Genomic DNA, 15,664 nt, shown 5'->3' on the forward strand with positions numbered 1-15,664 from the left:
TGTTTTGATATGTATTTTTATTTCCCTGCAGTTTTCACTTATCAAGAACAAGTAACAGGGAAAGTTGTCTGAACTAGTGCATAAACAAACATTCTGAAACACCACTACACGTATCTAATTTACAAGAACCGTATAAAAAAAGTCACTAAAACACTACACTACGAAGGTGTCCAACGCTTACAGTCAGACTTTTTCCAACCCGTTACTTGCCTTGTAGCCACAGGAAAACTCTCCAAAACTGAAAGACAATCTGCCACAACCCTCCCCCCTCCCCCATCACCTGGGATGGCTCGATATCTAGACATCCAATAATTATTGCAATGATATATAATGCAATACATACCTGGTAAAATATCATTTATGTGGTGTGTTACAGTTAAAAGCCGGTTAAATTATGCAGACTTCAGATAAAATATAATCAGTTGAAAATTTTCTTCATATCTGCACAGTTTAATATGTGCTAGATGCATAATTTTTTACTAGTCAGGTTTTCTGTGTAATTATTTTTTATAAACTGGTATTATAAATAGAAATATACATTCAAAATATATGGAAAAGTGGGTTACTACATTAAATTTGCATGTATCGATCCATCCCTTTCCCCTGCACAGTAATAGAAAATACTATTTTGCCTTGAACTTCATATTTGACAGTGAAATGCCACTAAAGTATTTACCAAAAAGTCCATCTAAAATTGTGAAACAAAATGAACCAAGTGAAAACTTTACATTTTCTTTAGAAAAAAATTACAAGAATTTTTCCTAGCTATGAATCTTTTAACTTTTTTTTAGACACAAAGTTGGATTTATTTTTACAAGATACAAAATGTAAACATGGCAAAATAAATAGTTAAAACAAGTGATGCAGGATCCCATTTCATGCTCATGATCCCATTAAAGAATTATTTTTAAATCCATTCAGTTGCAAATTCAAGTGCAAAAGCATGATGATGAATATCTACTATTCAAGTAACAGAAATAATATTGATGATACAAATAAACTATTTTACAAGGTAGTGATTTTCCCAATTTTACAAAATGTACATTATATATCGACTTAATATACGATATGATAGTCCATTTAGGTCCATTTTAATTCCCTGTGATCCACAGGGTGTTGTTTTGCATTCAGCTGGAATATAAATGACTACACCATTAGCACAGGTTGAGCCACTGCTTTGAGGTTATGTCACCTCCATTGCTACTGTCGTCTCTGCTATTCCATTCAACCCCAATCGTTCTGGTTCATGGTTCTCTCTGAAAATGTGTTTATAAAAGGAAAATAGTTAATTTCTCAATAATTGGCAAATTAATTATCCTAAGTGTTTTTTCCACATTTATTGTATGGGTAAATAATAAACATAAACACAAATTAAATGAACTGAAAATCTTACTGTTTATTTTCCAGATTTTTAAAATAAAAAAACTTACCTACTGGATGTTATTTAAAGGTTCATCAAAGTTCTATTTAGTTGAAATGAATCTTATCACATGAAAACTCACAGTACAATTCTATCCAGGTTTACTCAGAAGTCACAGAAATAGGACTTATCAGAGATAAATGGACATAAGATCGCAGCCTCAATATTTTCACCAAGCAGTCTAAGTTTCTTCCACAGTAACATTTCAAAAAAAGTTTTCTTCTGATTACATGCGATTATTTAACTGAAAATCAGGATTGCGGGTACATTCATTTCCGGGAGCACACAATGTGAAACTGAAAACAGAATTCAGTTTACAGAAAACTACTGAAGGGGAAAATAAAAGGCACGGATGGTAATGTGTGGATTTTCAGATTTTTCCTGAAACTTCAGAAGGTGGAGTGTTGACTGAATAAACTTTACAGTCACTGGGGGTGGAGCTTCATAGCTCCCTGCACCTCCCCATGACCATCAAAACCAGAACAAATTAGCTCAGAATATAATTAAAATTATACTTTTGTAGGATGTGATCTGGGAGCAATTCAATTTTATGTTAAAAATAAAAAGCAGAGGTGGTCACATTAAAATCCTGATCTGAATCATTATCTGTCTGTCTCTTTCTCTGTTTATATATACTCACCTTGCTATGCTGCTGATGGCGCTACTAGGAGTCACCTTTGGCACTCTGTCCATACTGGCAGCAACTGTGGCAAGTTTTAAGGCAGTTGGCGATGGTGCTGAAGTCCTTGTATTGATATGTACATTGACTGGAGAAACAACACTGACATTGTTGAGGTGCACTGCGTTGGTGAGACAAGAATTGTTCATGGGAAGCGTTTGAGGGCTGTTTGTGCACAATGCTGGGATTAAGTGGTTTGTGGTGGTGTGGCCAACTGTCCTTACAAGTTGTACAGTTGAGATCCCTGGGCTAGATGACAGAGCCATGTTGGTGGAGTACAGAGTTTTTGACGTTGCTGTTCAAAACAAACACACAAACACACATATACAGTAAGACTTCCAGGAATAAACAATAACACGTTCAAGAAAATTGAGGTCATTGTGAAACTAATCTAGAACTAAACACCAGAACTCTTTTGCTTAACCCTCCAAAGCCTGTAAAAATTTAAAATGGTAAAGGAGGTTTAAGCTGAGGATAAGATCTGCCAAACTGCTTTGAAAGGGCTTGCACAGTTGAGTGCAGATAGTAAGAAGGATCAAAGCACTAGTGGGCACACAGAGGCAGCCACTCACTTCTTTAAAGTGTGGCTGAAACAAAACACACAGTGAAAGGATGACCTTGTCCATTTGATAAAACAAATTTACTCTCAAATGAACAAAATCTCATTTATTTCCTAGGTTTGTTTCCAAACCTTCATTTGATTTCACTAAAAAGAAGCATCAAACATTTTGTTGCAAATCTTACTTGATTTAAGAACAAAAAAGAAATCCATACCTGTGGGCTGAACAACACCATTTATATTGTGGCTGCCACTCTGTTCCTTTGTCACCTCACTGCGACTGGGAGCAGGTGCACTCACCACTGCAGATGCAGCAAAATGGGCGCTGGCCGAGTCAAGCGTTTTTGACATACAGTCGGAGGTGCTTGAGCCCTAGGGAATTTGTACAAAACAATTATTGTTAATTATGGACTAATAAGGAGATGCTGGTGCATTAGCTCAGTGTGCGTCTCATAACAGGCAGAGAAAGTCAAAATATGATTCCAACTCAGTGCTATTACCTTTCAATATCATACCCCAGAGTCAAGAGACCATATATGAGTATCTTTGCCTTTCATCCTATTAGCTCATAATTCTGTTGATCCGTTCTGAAACTATAAAGAGTTCCTTTGGAACACCTCCACACCCCAAACAGTAGCAGTTCCTGCTACATCAGATACTGCTTGCCAAGAGCTACAGAAGACATTTGGTGGTGTGGTGGTTGTGGGGATAAAGCTTCAATGATAAGGTGCAGTGTTCTGCATTAGATTATTCTTAAGAATTCACAATTCAAAATAATTTTCAGCAATAGTGTAATACTTTCCAAACAAAAAATATGGGTGGGCTTACTTATTTGGAGTGTATAATGTGAGTCACTTATTATTTAGATATAAAAATGTTATTAAAAACTCATTCACAGGAACAAAAAAATATGAGGGATGCAATCAACTAAGCATTTCTTAGTCCAATTTTTACTGATTTCAAATGATCCTGTTTGCTGAATCACATTTTAAAATAATCTGTTTCCTTTAAGTAGGTATTTCTGCTACCTAGACCTACAAGCAGAACAACAGTAAAGTTGACCCATACTTTTGATATAGACAGACATCATGACATTGGCAGAACTTTTTTTTGTTTTTGTCGTCTATGTATGTGACTGTCCAGTTCAAACAATACATTTGTCTGTGTGTATATGCGCATGTATACCTAGAGCAGGGATAACCAATTGGGTGCCCTCCAGAAGTTGTTGGACTCCAGTTCCCATCAGCCCCAGCCCCATGACAGATTCCAACAGCATCTGAAGGGCACTACTTTGGCTATCCCGGACCTAGAGGAAGGTCAGTTCAGGGATGACAATATGGACAAAAAGTGCAGCGTGAACCAGTTTTAAAGGAAACAGCTCAATTCCTTTTGGGGGTGGGTAGTTTCATTCTCTCTCTATCTCTCTCTGAGCAGGGATAACTGCTGTTAGAATCAGGTTTATAATAGAAGAAAAACATTTTCCAGAACAGAATATTACCTGTGCTTTTGGATGCGTCTGTTGGGAGGAATGCTGAGACTGCTGTTTCTGCTGAAGCTGAGCAAGTTGCTGTCTTTGCATTTGAACTAACTGCTGTTGATGTGTTTGAAATTGTTCTTCTGTAATACCCCCTGTTACTGCAGAAAAGGAGGAGATTATGCTTAAATTTCCTCAAAGAATCTGGCAGAACACAATTCTCATAGCAAACTTTAAAGAATATGAAAACACGACAAAAAGCAACAGATTTATACAAGTCAGTTAATTGATGTACAGAAGCTTCCGTAAATGCTTTTAATCTTGTGCTGTTTACTGGTTTCTGTTTTGTCTGATGACTACCTGCTGGATCACAGCATTGAACAGTGATTTATAGTATCTAAATATAGTTGCTATGGAAGAATTCCTTGTCTAATGAAAACCCTTTGAAAATGTGTTATGATTTGAGGTAAGTTACTTAATATTTAAAAATGCCACCAGAAAGGAACTCCTTTCACAGGTACTTCAAATAATTTCTCAAGTGGTCATCAATTAACAGGTTCTGTAATATTCCAAGGATCAATGAGTTTCCTGAGCAAATGTTGCCTTCTCCTTGGAATGTTGAGAATGACTTGTCTCTGTGTTTGGAAAACTCGAAGTATCTTGCTAGAAGTGACTTACTAATGAAGTGAGTCACTAGTATAGTTGCTCAACGAAGGCTAGCAAAATGATGGGTAGGGCTGTTTCGGGTCGACAGATTCCCATGACGAAAGGGAAAACTTTGTGCATCCCATCCCGTACATTAAAAGGCAGTTACTACACAGGCATTACTTCTTTGTAGATCAAAATAGCCATACTGTTTATCATCATTTAATATTTATAAAAGTGACTAAAATATACTACTGTTACGAAAGATGAATGCACATGCTTCCTAGTTTCAATTTATGATGATAACATGAAAAGCATGCCTTGCAATGTTTTATGGTGGCTTGTAGTCATCTCATTATTCAAATTCATTGCAACCTAGTGTGAGTAATTCATGGTTCAATTAGTGGCCAAGCTGAAGCTGAAGTAACAACAAAGTTTATAAAGCATTCATGAAATTTTATACTACACCCAAAGATATTTTGTGCTATGGGTGCAATCAAATGGGAAAAGCATCCATCGGTAGTATAGGAAAGGCAGCAATTTGGGAGGCTGCAGATTAATTGCTGAAAATTGCCTCCATCTCTATTCCGCTGATGCATGTCTTGCATTAGTGGGTATATACACATCCACTAGATCCCACCCTATGTATTATTTTAGATAAATATTATTCCAGAAGTCACCATAGTTGTACTAGCTTCCAACTCACAAATTAATGAAGAAAAGGAAAAGTCAATGAAGCAAAAACAAAATTTCCAAATTTTAAAACTTATTAATAAACTTGTCGGACAACTCAGCTTTTGCCTTTGCTGCATTCTGCTGCTGTGCAGCCCCTTTCTACTGCAGCAGGCCAAGACTAACATAAATCCCCAAGGAGTTGAGGAGAGGGGAAAACAGGCTTTCAAATACTAAATGCCTCCTATATACTCAAGTGGTTATGGCCTAGGTTAAATGATGCTAACAAATGGACGCTCAAAAAGCAGAAATTGTAGGGAGTTTTTCAATTATTTCAGCCCAATTATGGTTTTGACTTGTACTTGGGAATGGAATGCTACTTGAGCTCTTCAGTGTAAGCTTCAAGTGTTTGGCATTTAGCATCAGAACCTTAGTCTTACGGTTGAATAAAAGGTATCATGTGCCTAAGCACCAGAACCAAAACACTTTTCACCCCAGCTTCACTGAAATAGATTCTTCTGACCATATTTATTTTGGAAACATTCTATTAAGGAGAACAATAGATTACTGTTGCTTTTTTACTGAAGAGTAATGCAGCTGAACCACATTCGGCTTCCACGCATGTGCTCTCAACCTTTAAAAAGATGATTTTTGACTCAAACTCAAATCTGATATACAAAGAACTGGTGCAGCGCAGTTGTGATCATGAGCAGTTGTGATCATGATCATGAGCTTTGCCAATCCCACACCTGCAGGCTTTCAAATCCCACTGGCAGGAGCCCACTGGGGATACTTAAGTAAGCTATCACTCTTTTAGTCTCAGTACATAGCCTATAATATGGGGGTAGTAATTCTGGACTACAGTAAGGCCTGCAGGGATTATTGCAACGTTCTCTTTGAAGCATCCATCTAATTTATGAAAAGAGTTAGATAACTAATAATTATAGAAATCAATATTCTTATGCCAAGGGTACTTTCTCTTGCTGATATAAAACTTGTTTTTGAAAGTGCGAATCATTTTGTAGTGCAATCCTTGGCAATGACTGTTTTGCTCTCAAAGGGTACAGATATTATTTGTCTACTATGCACAATCACTTTAATTTGACAATTGACCTGTTAATGACAGTACTGCTACAGCTGGTTCCATTTTCAGCAAATATTAGTGGAGAGGTTAACAGGAATATGGGGTCGGAGTTCTACAAAAACCCCAAAAAGCCAAGATACTAAAGTGTGTGTCTTCATCACTCCGTTATACATACAGGAATCAGTTCTGAGATCAGTTGCTGCTGGCATGTTAAACAAGCACACAATTTTTGCTTATACCACTTACAGAAGGTATTGAGAAGAGATAGGAAGTAACTGTTAAGAATCAAGATCCTTAAGATATTACCCAGTTACTGGGATAAAGTGCCTATTGCTGCTGCCTCAGGGTAAGCCAGGGCAATATGTATAACATGAGTTCCTGGAAAAGCTTTTAGGAATCCCCCTTCTTCACTTTAACTAAAGCTACTTAAGACCTACGAGAAGCAGGCCATCAGGAAGTTCATTATATCAGTTTCTGAAGAGACTGCCCAAGACAACTTAGGTTTTACTTCAATTTCTCTCTCTTTCCTTCCTTCCTTCCTTCCTTCCTTCCTTCCTTCCTTCCTATTTTGATTTGTTGTATGAACATTTGCAATGCCATGGTAAAATCACACAATCCATGTGGTAAGCCACTGCACACTAACAGCTTTGTAGTCAGTAATTATGGCCACAGACTGATTTAATAATGGCCTCGACCACCATTAAAAAGCTAATGTTGCTCAAAGGAGGTGTGCATAAATTGTACAGCATTGTGCACATACTGTTATCAATACTAATAAGCAAGGGCAACTCCTAAGTCCCACACGAAGAATAAAGAATGCGAAGTTTGGTCCATGGGAAATGTATGAAGGTCAATTCACTTATTATCATTAGGTGTGTGTGTGTGTGTGTGTGTGTGTTGCAAGGTGGCTTTCGTGTTGCATTAAGGATCAATGTGCTACTTGTGCTGTAACTGCTGTAAATAGTGAATCAGTTTTCACGATGCAAAAATAAAAATAATGGACTTTATAAATTTATTGTAATTTCTTCTGTTGTGTAGCCTGTCCTTTTTTATACATGTCACCAAAGCTTACTCACGACTAAGTGTGCAGCCTTAGTGCTAGCAGTATAATCAAGTCATATGTTAGTCCTCTGTTTAAATCCATTACACCAAATATTAGTAAATGATATATGTGGGTGGGGAGTGTAATCTCAGGGACAAGATGGCTGAACTACGCAAGACTTGCAGTGTCCAGGACAGCATTCATTGCCCTGCATGGCTCTCTAAACATCCACTGTATGAAGGAATAAAATATCTGCACAAAAGTATGTAACACACACACACACTGTGATTCTATTTTATTGCAGTGACATCTCTCTCTTCCCACCCCCAATACACATACTATTTTCTCTTCTAGAATCCTCAGCCAGGTCCCAGGTGCAAGGTGATAAATATGCATTTAAAGTTCAACATTGCAAATCTCTGCCTACCTGATATGCCATTCTTGCTGGTGTTCAATAAAGCTACAGATGGCGCAGAAACTCTTTTATTATTCACAGCCTGCCCTGGTTTCCTTGAGGTACATTCTTCACTATCACTGTCCTGTATGTTTAGTAGCCGTGGTTGGAAACACTGCAGTCGACACGATCTTATATTGCTTAGTATTTCAGAAAGAGAAAGTCTATTTTCACAATGTTTATTGGAAGCATTGGTCCGTGAAAAATTAGAAGAAAAGTCTACATTTTGGGAAGAGCTTGAGCAACTGTTTAGCATATCTGGGTCAATCTGTTTCAGGACAGGATCATGTTCTGTGGATATCCGGTCCATCAACACCCTGTTTTAAAAGAAGAAGAAAAGAAAATATGAATATATATTTGAGTTTTGCTTCCATGAAAAGGGAAGAAAATAGTATGTTATTTTACCAACAAAATTAGCAATTCTCTTACCTTCCACCCCTGCCAACTCGTCTTCTTGCAAATCCTATACATCTTCTTGGAACTGTAAGTGTTGTAAGGCAATGCCTATACCTTAGCTTATCCAATTCTGCCAGTTCTGAATTCTCATGAGAATAATTAGTTTGGTCCAAATGAGCCTGCAGAAGACAAGACAAGAATAATTTTGCTTTCATTTTTGGGAAAGGGAAAATGAAACTTGAATAGAACTATTTACATAAAGGTCCTGACATTATTTTGGCTGCAAAAAGCGGAACACTTTCATAAAACAATTTTCTCATTTTAATTATTGCTCTCTATTGCTTTTAATGCTTTTATACTGCTATACACTACCCTGATGAGGGGGTGGTATATAAATACTTTTACAAATATGAATAGAATAAACAAACATCATATAATGTATGTGAAAGGGTGAGAGAATTGCTAAGAGGACACAAACATTAGGTGTACAAGTAACAGGATTAGATTTGCAGGGTTTAAGCTACTGTGTAAGATATTTTGATGGAATGTAGTCCCATATACTTAAACTAGTGCATTCCTGACACTATTAGTTTTTTTTAATCCCTTCAAATTCCCTTCACTGTAATTTCATATGCATCAACCTCCTTCCCCTGCAGTTTAAGTGTTTGTGTATGTATGTGTGCTCTCTCTCATGTCCTATTTCTATTTCTCTCTCTCTCTCTTTCTCCACACACACACACACACACACACACAGAGAGAGAGAGAGAGAGAGAGAGAGAGAGAGAGAGAGAGAAAGAGAAATAGGACATGAAATCCCAAAATTGAAAAATCAAAACAGAAAAAGCATAAAAGAGTAAAACCAACAAGAGAATAACAGTACAGTGGTACCTCGGGTTAAGTACTTAATTCGTTCCGGAGGTCCGTACCTAACCTGAAACTGTTCTTAACCTGAAGCACCACTTTAGCTAATGGGGCCTCCTGTACATTTGACAGCCTTGACTGGATACACTGTAGCTGGCATAATCTGATATTGCTTAGTATTTTAGGAAGATCAAGTCTGTTTTTAAACACCCAAGGTAAACGAGAAAGGAAAAAGAGGAAGGCTGAAGTATGTTCCTTTTGACCAAACATCTGTCTTCTGCATTAATCAATTAGATAGGTCTTAACAGCAGCAAGAATCCTTACAGCATAATACTGGCATCCTGCCCTCCTTCTGAATGCACTTGCTCCATCAGGATCATTTTCTTCTTCTGGCTCAGACACTGGTGAGGGTACCTAGGGGGGCCAAAGCAGTTTGATTTAAAAACACGCTATTATGCCAACTTATTATAACTGACAAGTACTCCGCTTGCTCAGTTTTAGCAGTTCATTTATTGGAAACTTAATAAAATAAATTCTCATCAGCCAGCATCTAAGGAACGGTGAAGCAAGTTTTGTGAACTTGAGGGTCTGTATAATTGTTTTTCTCCATTAGTCCCCTATATCCCACAAAGACTATGTTTAAGAACTGTTCTTGAGAGCCTGGGAGATGCGAGCTGCCCAAACACAAAAAGGGCACCAGGCTCATCTAAGCCCTTTGTAGAAGCCTAAACAGCCCTTTGGATCCCAGTCCCTGTGGCATGACATTCCAACAGAAACCTATGGTGAAAGGGCAACATTTAAAAAATAAAAATAAAAAAATTAAAGTGACAATTATTTCTATTTTACACAACTTTTTCCTTTTCTCTCTGTCACTATAACTTAGTTGACATGTATTACCTGTGGAAATTCATCTTCATCTGAACTGTGGAAGTCATACTGTTTGATATCACTTTTACTGATCACAGGCAAAGGCTCAGTAGTGGGTTGCTGAGGATTTATTACACTCTCAGTTTTAGGCTTCTTTGGATACTTCTTCTTTTGACGGACAACATCAGACACTTCCTCTTTTAGAGATGAGTGGTGAGCATGCTGTTGTATACAATAAATTTTGGACAACCCCCCGTTTGTTAATAATTATTCTTATTTCATTAAACAGTCTATATCCACCACCACCCTTCTAATCTCATTATGGTTCAGCTTTGCTCATGAACAGGTTGCCTAAAGAATAAAGTTTATATAACTCTGAACAAGTATTTCTTTTACAAAATTTAATATTCAACAACTTGCACATATAATATTCAGTATCCTTTACTGTGTTCTGCATTAACTTTTAAAAGTACTCAGTAATTTTCTAAAAAGCTAATGTCTTGCACACTTTTTCCTGCTCAAAGTTTGTTACTTTGTGGCAGCAGAGAACAAGGCAAGTATGAACCAAAGTGAACAGTGATAGGTGCCTACAATGTAATAACCACTAGATGTCATCAAAGTTAAATACAAGAGAGAAATGTTTTAATGAAATATGTTCTTTTTGATTTAAAATATTTGAAAATGTTTAGTTCTTTTCTAAAAAGTACCATCTAAATATATGTACTGCAAATAAGCCAATTCTAAAATATCAGTGAGCATGAGTCTCTATGAAATAACTGCAACTGTTACCATTACAATGATTTGAATACAGTGCTGGAAGATTATTTCTCTAATATGAAGCAAATTTTTAAAAAATGTGTCTGGATAAATTAGCTAAAGTTAACTGCCAAAAAACTTTAATCTGCAGTTATCTCTTGTAAGAGGACCAAGGGAAGAAGCAATTTTTATGTTCTTGACCTCTGTAACCTGAAAGCATTCTAAAATGCAGCAATGCCTCCACCAAATGGCTTCATATACAACTAGAAATATAGCCCTTTCTAATTAGTTGCATAAACCAAGAAGCACAGCAAACCTTCTCAGCTCCTGTGCTATTGATTTTTGAACTGCTAAAATGAAAAAAGATATACAGCTAGCTGTGTACATCAGGTATTGCTATCTGTACATACAGCTTAAGATAGATTTTTATTTCTGCTTTTTTCTGACATTATAGAAAATAATTATTACTACATATACATCACACTTTCCACATTACAAAGAGGACAATGTATCCAGTGAAATTAATGGTGACGCAAGTCATTTACCTTAGCTTTACATTCTTGAACCTTGTGATGATTTCCATTATGAAGAGCTGCTGGAGTGGTGTTCATCTCTTTTTCAGTTGTATTAAGTTTGACTTCGTTAAGTATTTCACCTCCATAATCACCCAAATGGTACCTTAACAAAAAAGAAAAATAATTATTGCTAATCATTAATGAACTACTTTAAATATGTGAAGTGCTTTAAAATATTTTGTCTTTATTTATTGTCACAGGAACCCTGCAAGGCATGTCATCATTGCTTCCTATTTACAAACTCAGAACGGAGGATATGTTTGATATATAGGACAGAACACCCCATGTGCCAAGTGAAACATTCCACCAAACATACTATATTCGCTAACCACAGCACTTCTACTAAAACATGTTATTTTATGGAATTCAAGCGGAACCTGTTTAACAAGAATGGATGAAAAAATTACCTTTTCTCCACAACCTCCAATGTCAAATGTAACAACTCTCGTTTTGTTTTCTCTCGTCTCTTAATCATCTCTAAAATTGTTATGGCTCTACTAAACTCCCTTCTTAATTTCAGCATTTTCTCATAAGAGGCTTCATCATTCTTTCGGTTCTGTTGGGGGGGAAATATTAATAGTAAAAAGCATGTATGGAAAATGTAGTCATACTGAGTTTAAATAATTGCACTTTATATTGAATCACTGACATTTAAGGTTGGGTCCAAATTATGTTCAGGTAGCATTCTGCTTCCACAACAGTCATCCAGAACAAGGTAAACTTCACCTCCCCAGTCAGAAACATCCACAGAACCTATGCCTTGCCTGAATTGAGTCCATGACTTTAGGCACTTGGTTCAAGACTTCTACTGCCTTGCCCAAGTTAGATGAAAAGGAATTAAGCCGAATGTCAGCAATGGTGACATCTCAGCCCAAATTTCCAAATGGTTTTCCTTAGCAATATCATATAGAAGTTAAATAGCACAGGGAATGATACAGACAGTGATAGTCCATAATATAATTGCCATGGCACAGAGCAGTTCCCCAGCATCACCTTCTGGAAGGAATCTGCCAAGCAGGAACAGAAACACCTGACCACAGTGGTTCTCAATATCTAGTTCAGCCAGTAAATCTCAAAGGACACTAGTCCATGTCCCTGAAAGGTCCAAGAAAATTAGCATGGTCACACTTCTCCATCCTTCTTCCAGCAAATGTCATCCCATAGGGTAATTAAGGCAGTTTCAGTTCCAAGCTGGAACTGGCCTGAAGCCAAATTGGGATGACTCTTAAACAGTGTCATCTAAAACTGAAAAGCCACTATTTGCTCAAGCTACTTCCTTAAAAAGGAAACATTTACAACTGGCCTATAGGATATTTATTTATTTGCAAAATGCAAAAACAAACAACAGAAATAAGATACAGAGACCCAGGCATCTGAAATCCAAGAAAATGAGACTGAATCATACTAAATAATGGACTGCAGAAAGTGACAAGAGAAGGCAAGCTAAAGTCTTGAACCAAAAAATTGGAAATTAGGATCCACTTTGAAGGCACACTGAATTCATGGCAGCTACAGTACTCCAAAAATTAGAATGAGAATGTGGTTAGTCCCATGAGCTTTATTTTATTAATATTCCAGCTAATATTACTTAAAAACTTCCTTACTACCATCTTGATTATGAGTTAGGTAAACAGATTTTAGCAGACAATGCAACATTTTCACCTTTTGTCCTTAATAAGATGAAGAATTTGTGACATTTAACCTTTGGAAAATAGCAGTTTGGAAAACTGCAGAACTGAGAGAGTTACCTTTCTTGTCTGCATTTTCTCTGTTCTCCTCCGGAAAGCCACGTATGGATCATTGTTGGTGGAGCCATCTCTTTTTTCTTGCTTGATTTGGGGGATGAGGGAAGGCCCTCTGCAGTTCTTACGTTTTCTTACCCAGTAGTCATAGACAGCCTTAATAAGGTAATCATCCTCATTTAGCAGCAACTTAGCTTCCTGAAGTGTTACAAGCTGGAAAAGATATAAAAACATTGTTGTGTAATGCAAGGAATTATTTTAAAAGTTGTTCTTAACAATAATCCAGGATGAAAATTTTAAAGAGGAAATGTAACACACAATCCTCTACAATGTATTAGCTATCAGGACTTTGGTTTCTTCATACAATTAGTACTGCAAGGTGTGAAGAGAGCAATGTGGTATGACTTTACAGCTTCAAAAAAAAAAGACCTGTTGCACAAAAATTAGACATCAGACATTTTATGACAAAATACTTCTTTAATACTACTAATTATTCATTGGTGTCTGAAATGCAGCGTCTGTATCACTCACTTCCTCTGTAGCAGCAGACAGTTATTTTGGCTGCAGATGCACATCATATTTCCATACTGTCAATACAGCAATAGAAACTAGGAGGTTCCTTCAGGTGATTTGGGTTGATCGAAGTCAGAATATTTCGTACCTCAACAAGCATTTCTTGCTAAACAGTTAAGGGCTGAAATGATGCCTACACTTGTGTCAAAATAAATCTATAATTTCTCTTCTTCTCATTTCCATAATCTGGACCCTGGCAAACCTATCAATTTCTCTGAAGAACGGAGTTGTTCCAGGGAATACAGATCCGGACCACCCCTGAGCTACACTGGAATTGTATGAGTTCTGCCTACACTCCTTGAGTGAATGGTCTCTCCATTCCAAGCAACAAAACAAATAAGCTAATGAGTTCTATTAGGTATTTAAAAAGATCTACATATTTTAATCACTCAGCCCTTAGGAATACCCAATGAAAACAAGTTTTTATTCAACTAAAGGAGGAAAAGCAAACTGGAAAATGTCAGGTCATCTTTACACAGATAAAATTATTGAACTTTAGTGCTGTGGAATCTAGGCTGCTAAGCCTTTTTCCTTGCCACATAATGACTATAAGGATAGGAATAATTAGATTTTGGTGGGATTGAGGTATAAAACTAAAGAACTAGGGTAAAAGGGATATTTGATCATAAAGAAGAATGAGAACAGCTCACAGCCGCAGGAAACAAGAGTTTTCAGAAAGCCTTCTCTCGTAGTCAAAATGAGGATATCAACACCCAGCGGCCCTATTCTAACTAAAAGTAGTCACACTTATCTCCCATTAAAATTAATGGGGCTTAAGTTAGCTGTAACTACTTTGCCTCACAGACTTTAATGGGACTTGAGTGCAACTAACTTTTGCTGGATTGAGACAAGTACTTTAGAGAAACAGGATGATGCTTCAGACCACATTACCCTGCAATTCTGAGTCTTTACAAAAGCTACCCTATAGGTCCCAAAATACTGATTTCCGATGCACTGTGATGTACTATAGACATTCCTAAGCGCTCCTAAGAGCTGCACATTGTAATCCCAGGTGTTTCCAGAAATACATATGCTTGGTAAAGTAAAAGAGTTTGACATTCTGGGACTACTTTTGTTAAGTTTCCTCCTCTGATAACACTCTTAAGACAGTGATTCCCAATTGGGGGTCCATGGACCCTTGGCGGTTCGCGTAACTCACTCAGGGGGTCCTTAGCACCATTCACATAACAAAAATTACCAAATAATTCCCCCCCAAAAAAGGTAGAGGATCCATGGCTTGGCTTTTGAAAAACATGGGGTCCATAAGGTAAAGGTAAAGGGACCCCTGAGCATTAGGTCCAGTCGCGACCGACTCTGGGGTTGCGGCGCTCATCTCACTTTATTGGCCGAGGGAGCCGGGGTACAGCTTCTGGGTCATGTGGCCAGCATGACTAAGCCACTTCTGGCGAACCAGAGCAGCACACAGAAACGCCATTTACCTTCCCGCCGGAGTGGTACCTATTTATCTACTTGCACTTTGACGTGCTTTCAAACTGCTAGGTTGGCAGGAGCAGGGACCGAGCAATGGGAGCTCACCCCGTCGCGGGGATTCAAACCGCCGACCTTCTGATCGGCAAGTCCTAGGCTCTGTGGTTTAACCCACAGCGCCACCCATGTCCCCATGGGGTCCATAGTACTTAGCTAATTGGGAACCACTGCTTTTTAAGATATTGGCTGTGTTCACAAATAATGCTAAAGCATGGCTTGCCCACTCCACCCTTCCCTCTATTATTTCTGTTTAGTGGAACGAGGACTTCTGTGGAGATTAGTTTCATTTTCAATGAATGTTGGCTTATTGTGTCATATGAACCAGGAATTAAGTCTCATGGTTTGCAGTTACCTTACATTAAAAATTGCTCGAGTTT

The 15,664-nt window shown here is 37.5% G+C and overlaps 1 protein-coding gene across 2 annotated transcripts in view; it reads right to left on the bottom strand.

The window, feature by feature from the left end:
* The window catches only part of EPC2 (enhancer of polycomb homolog 2), a 52,259-nt gene continuing 36,595 nt past the window's right edge, over positions 1-15,664 (bottom strand). Inside the window, exons 4-14 of one of the 2 annotated variants that reach the window (XM_083578925.1) lie at positions 13,233-13,439; positions 11,892-12,040; positions 11,455-11,587; positions 10,184-10,375; positions 9,611-9,700; positions 8,459-8,604; positions 8,003-8,346; positions 4,157-4,287; positions 2,874-3,030; positions 2,061-2,394; positions 1-1,256 (exon numbers count right to left, since the gene is read on the bottom strand). In XM_083578925.1, the coding sequence (XP_083435051.1) occupies positions 1,184-1,256; positions 2,061-2,394; positions 2,874-3,030; positions 4,157-4,287; positions 8,003-8,346; positions 8,459-8,604; positions 9,611-9,700; positions 10,184-10,375; positions 11,455-11,587; positions 11,892-12,040; positions 13,233-13,439 (1,956 nt within the window). In that variant the 3' untranslated portion in view covers positions 1-1,183. Of the gene's footprint in view, positions 1,257-2,060; positions 2,395-2,873; positions 3,031-4,156; positions 4,294-8,002; positions 8,347-8,458; positions 8,605-9,610; positions 9,701-10,183; positions 10,376-11,454; positions 11,588-11,891; positions 12,041-13,232; positions 13,440-15,664 lie in introns of both variants that reach the window. The other variant, XM_083578924.1, reaches the window with a different exon arrangement.

The sequence above is a fragment of the Podarcis filfolensis genome (assembly GCF_964270895.1).
Source record: "Podarcis filfolensis genome assembly, chromosome: 1".
Taxonomy (NCBI): domain Eukaryota; kingdom Metazoa; phylum Chordata; class Lepidosauria; order Squamata; family Lacertidae; genus Podarcis; species Podarcis filfolensis.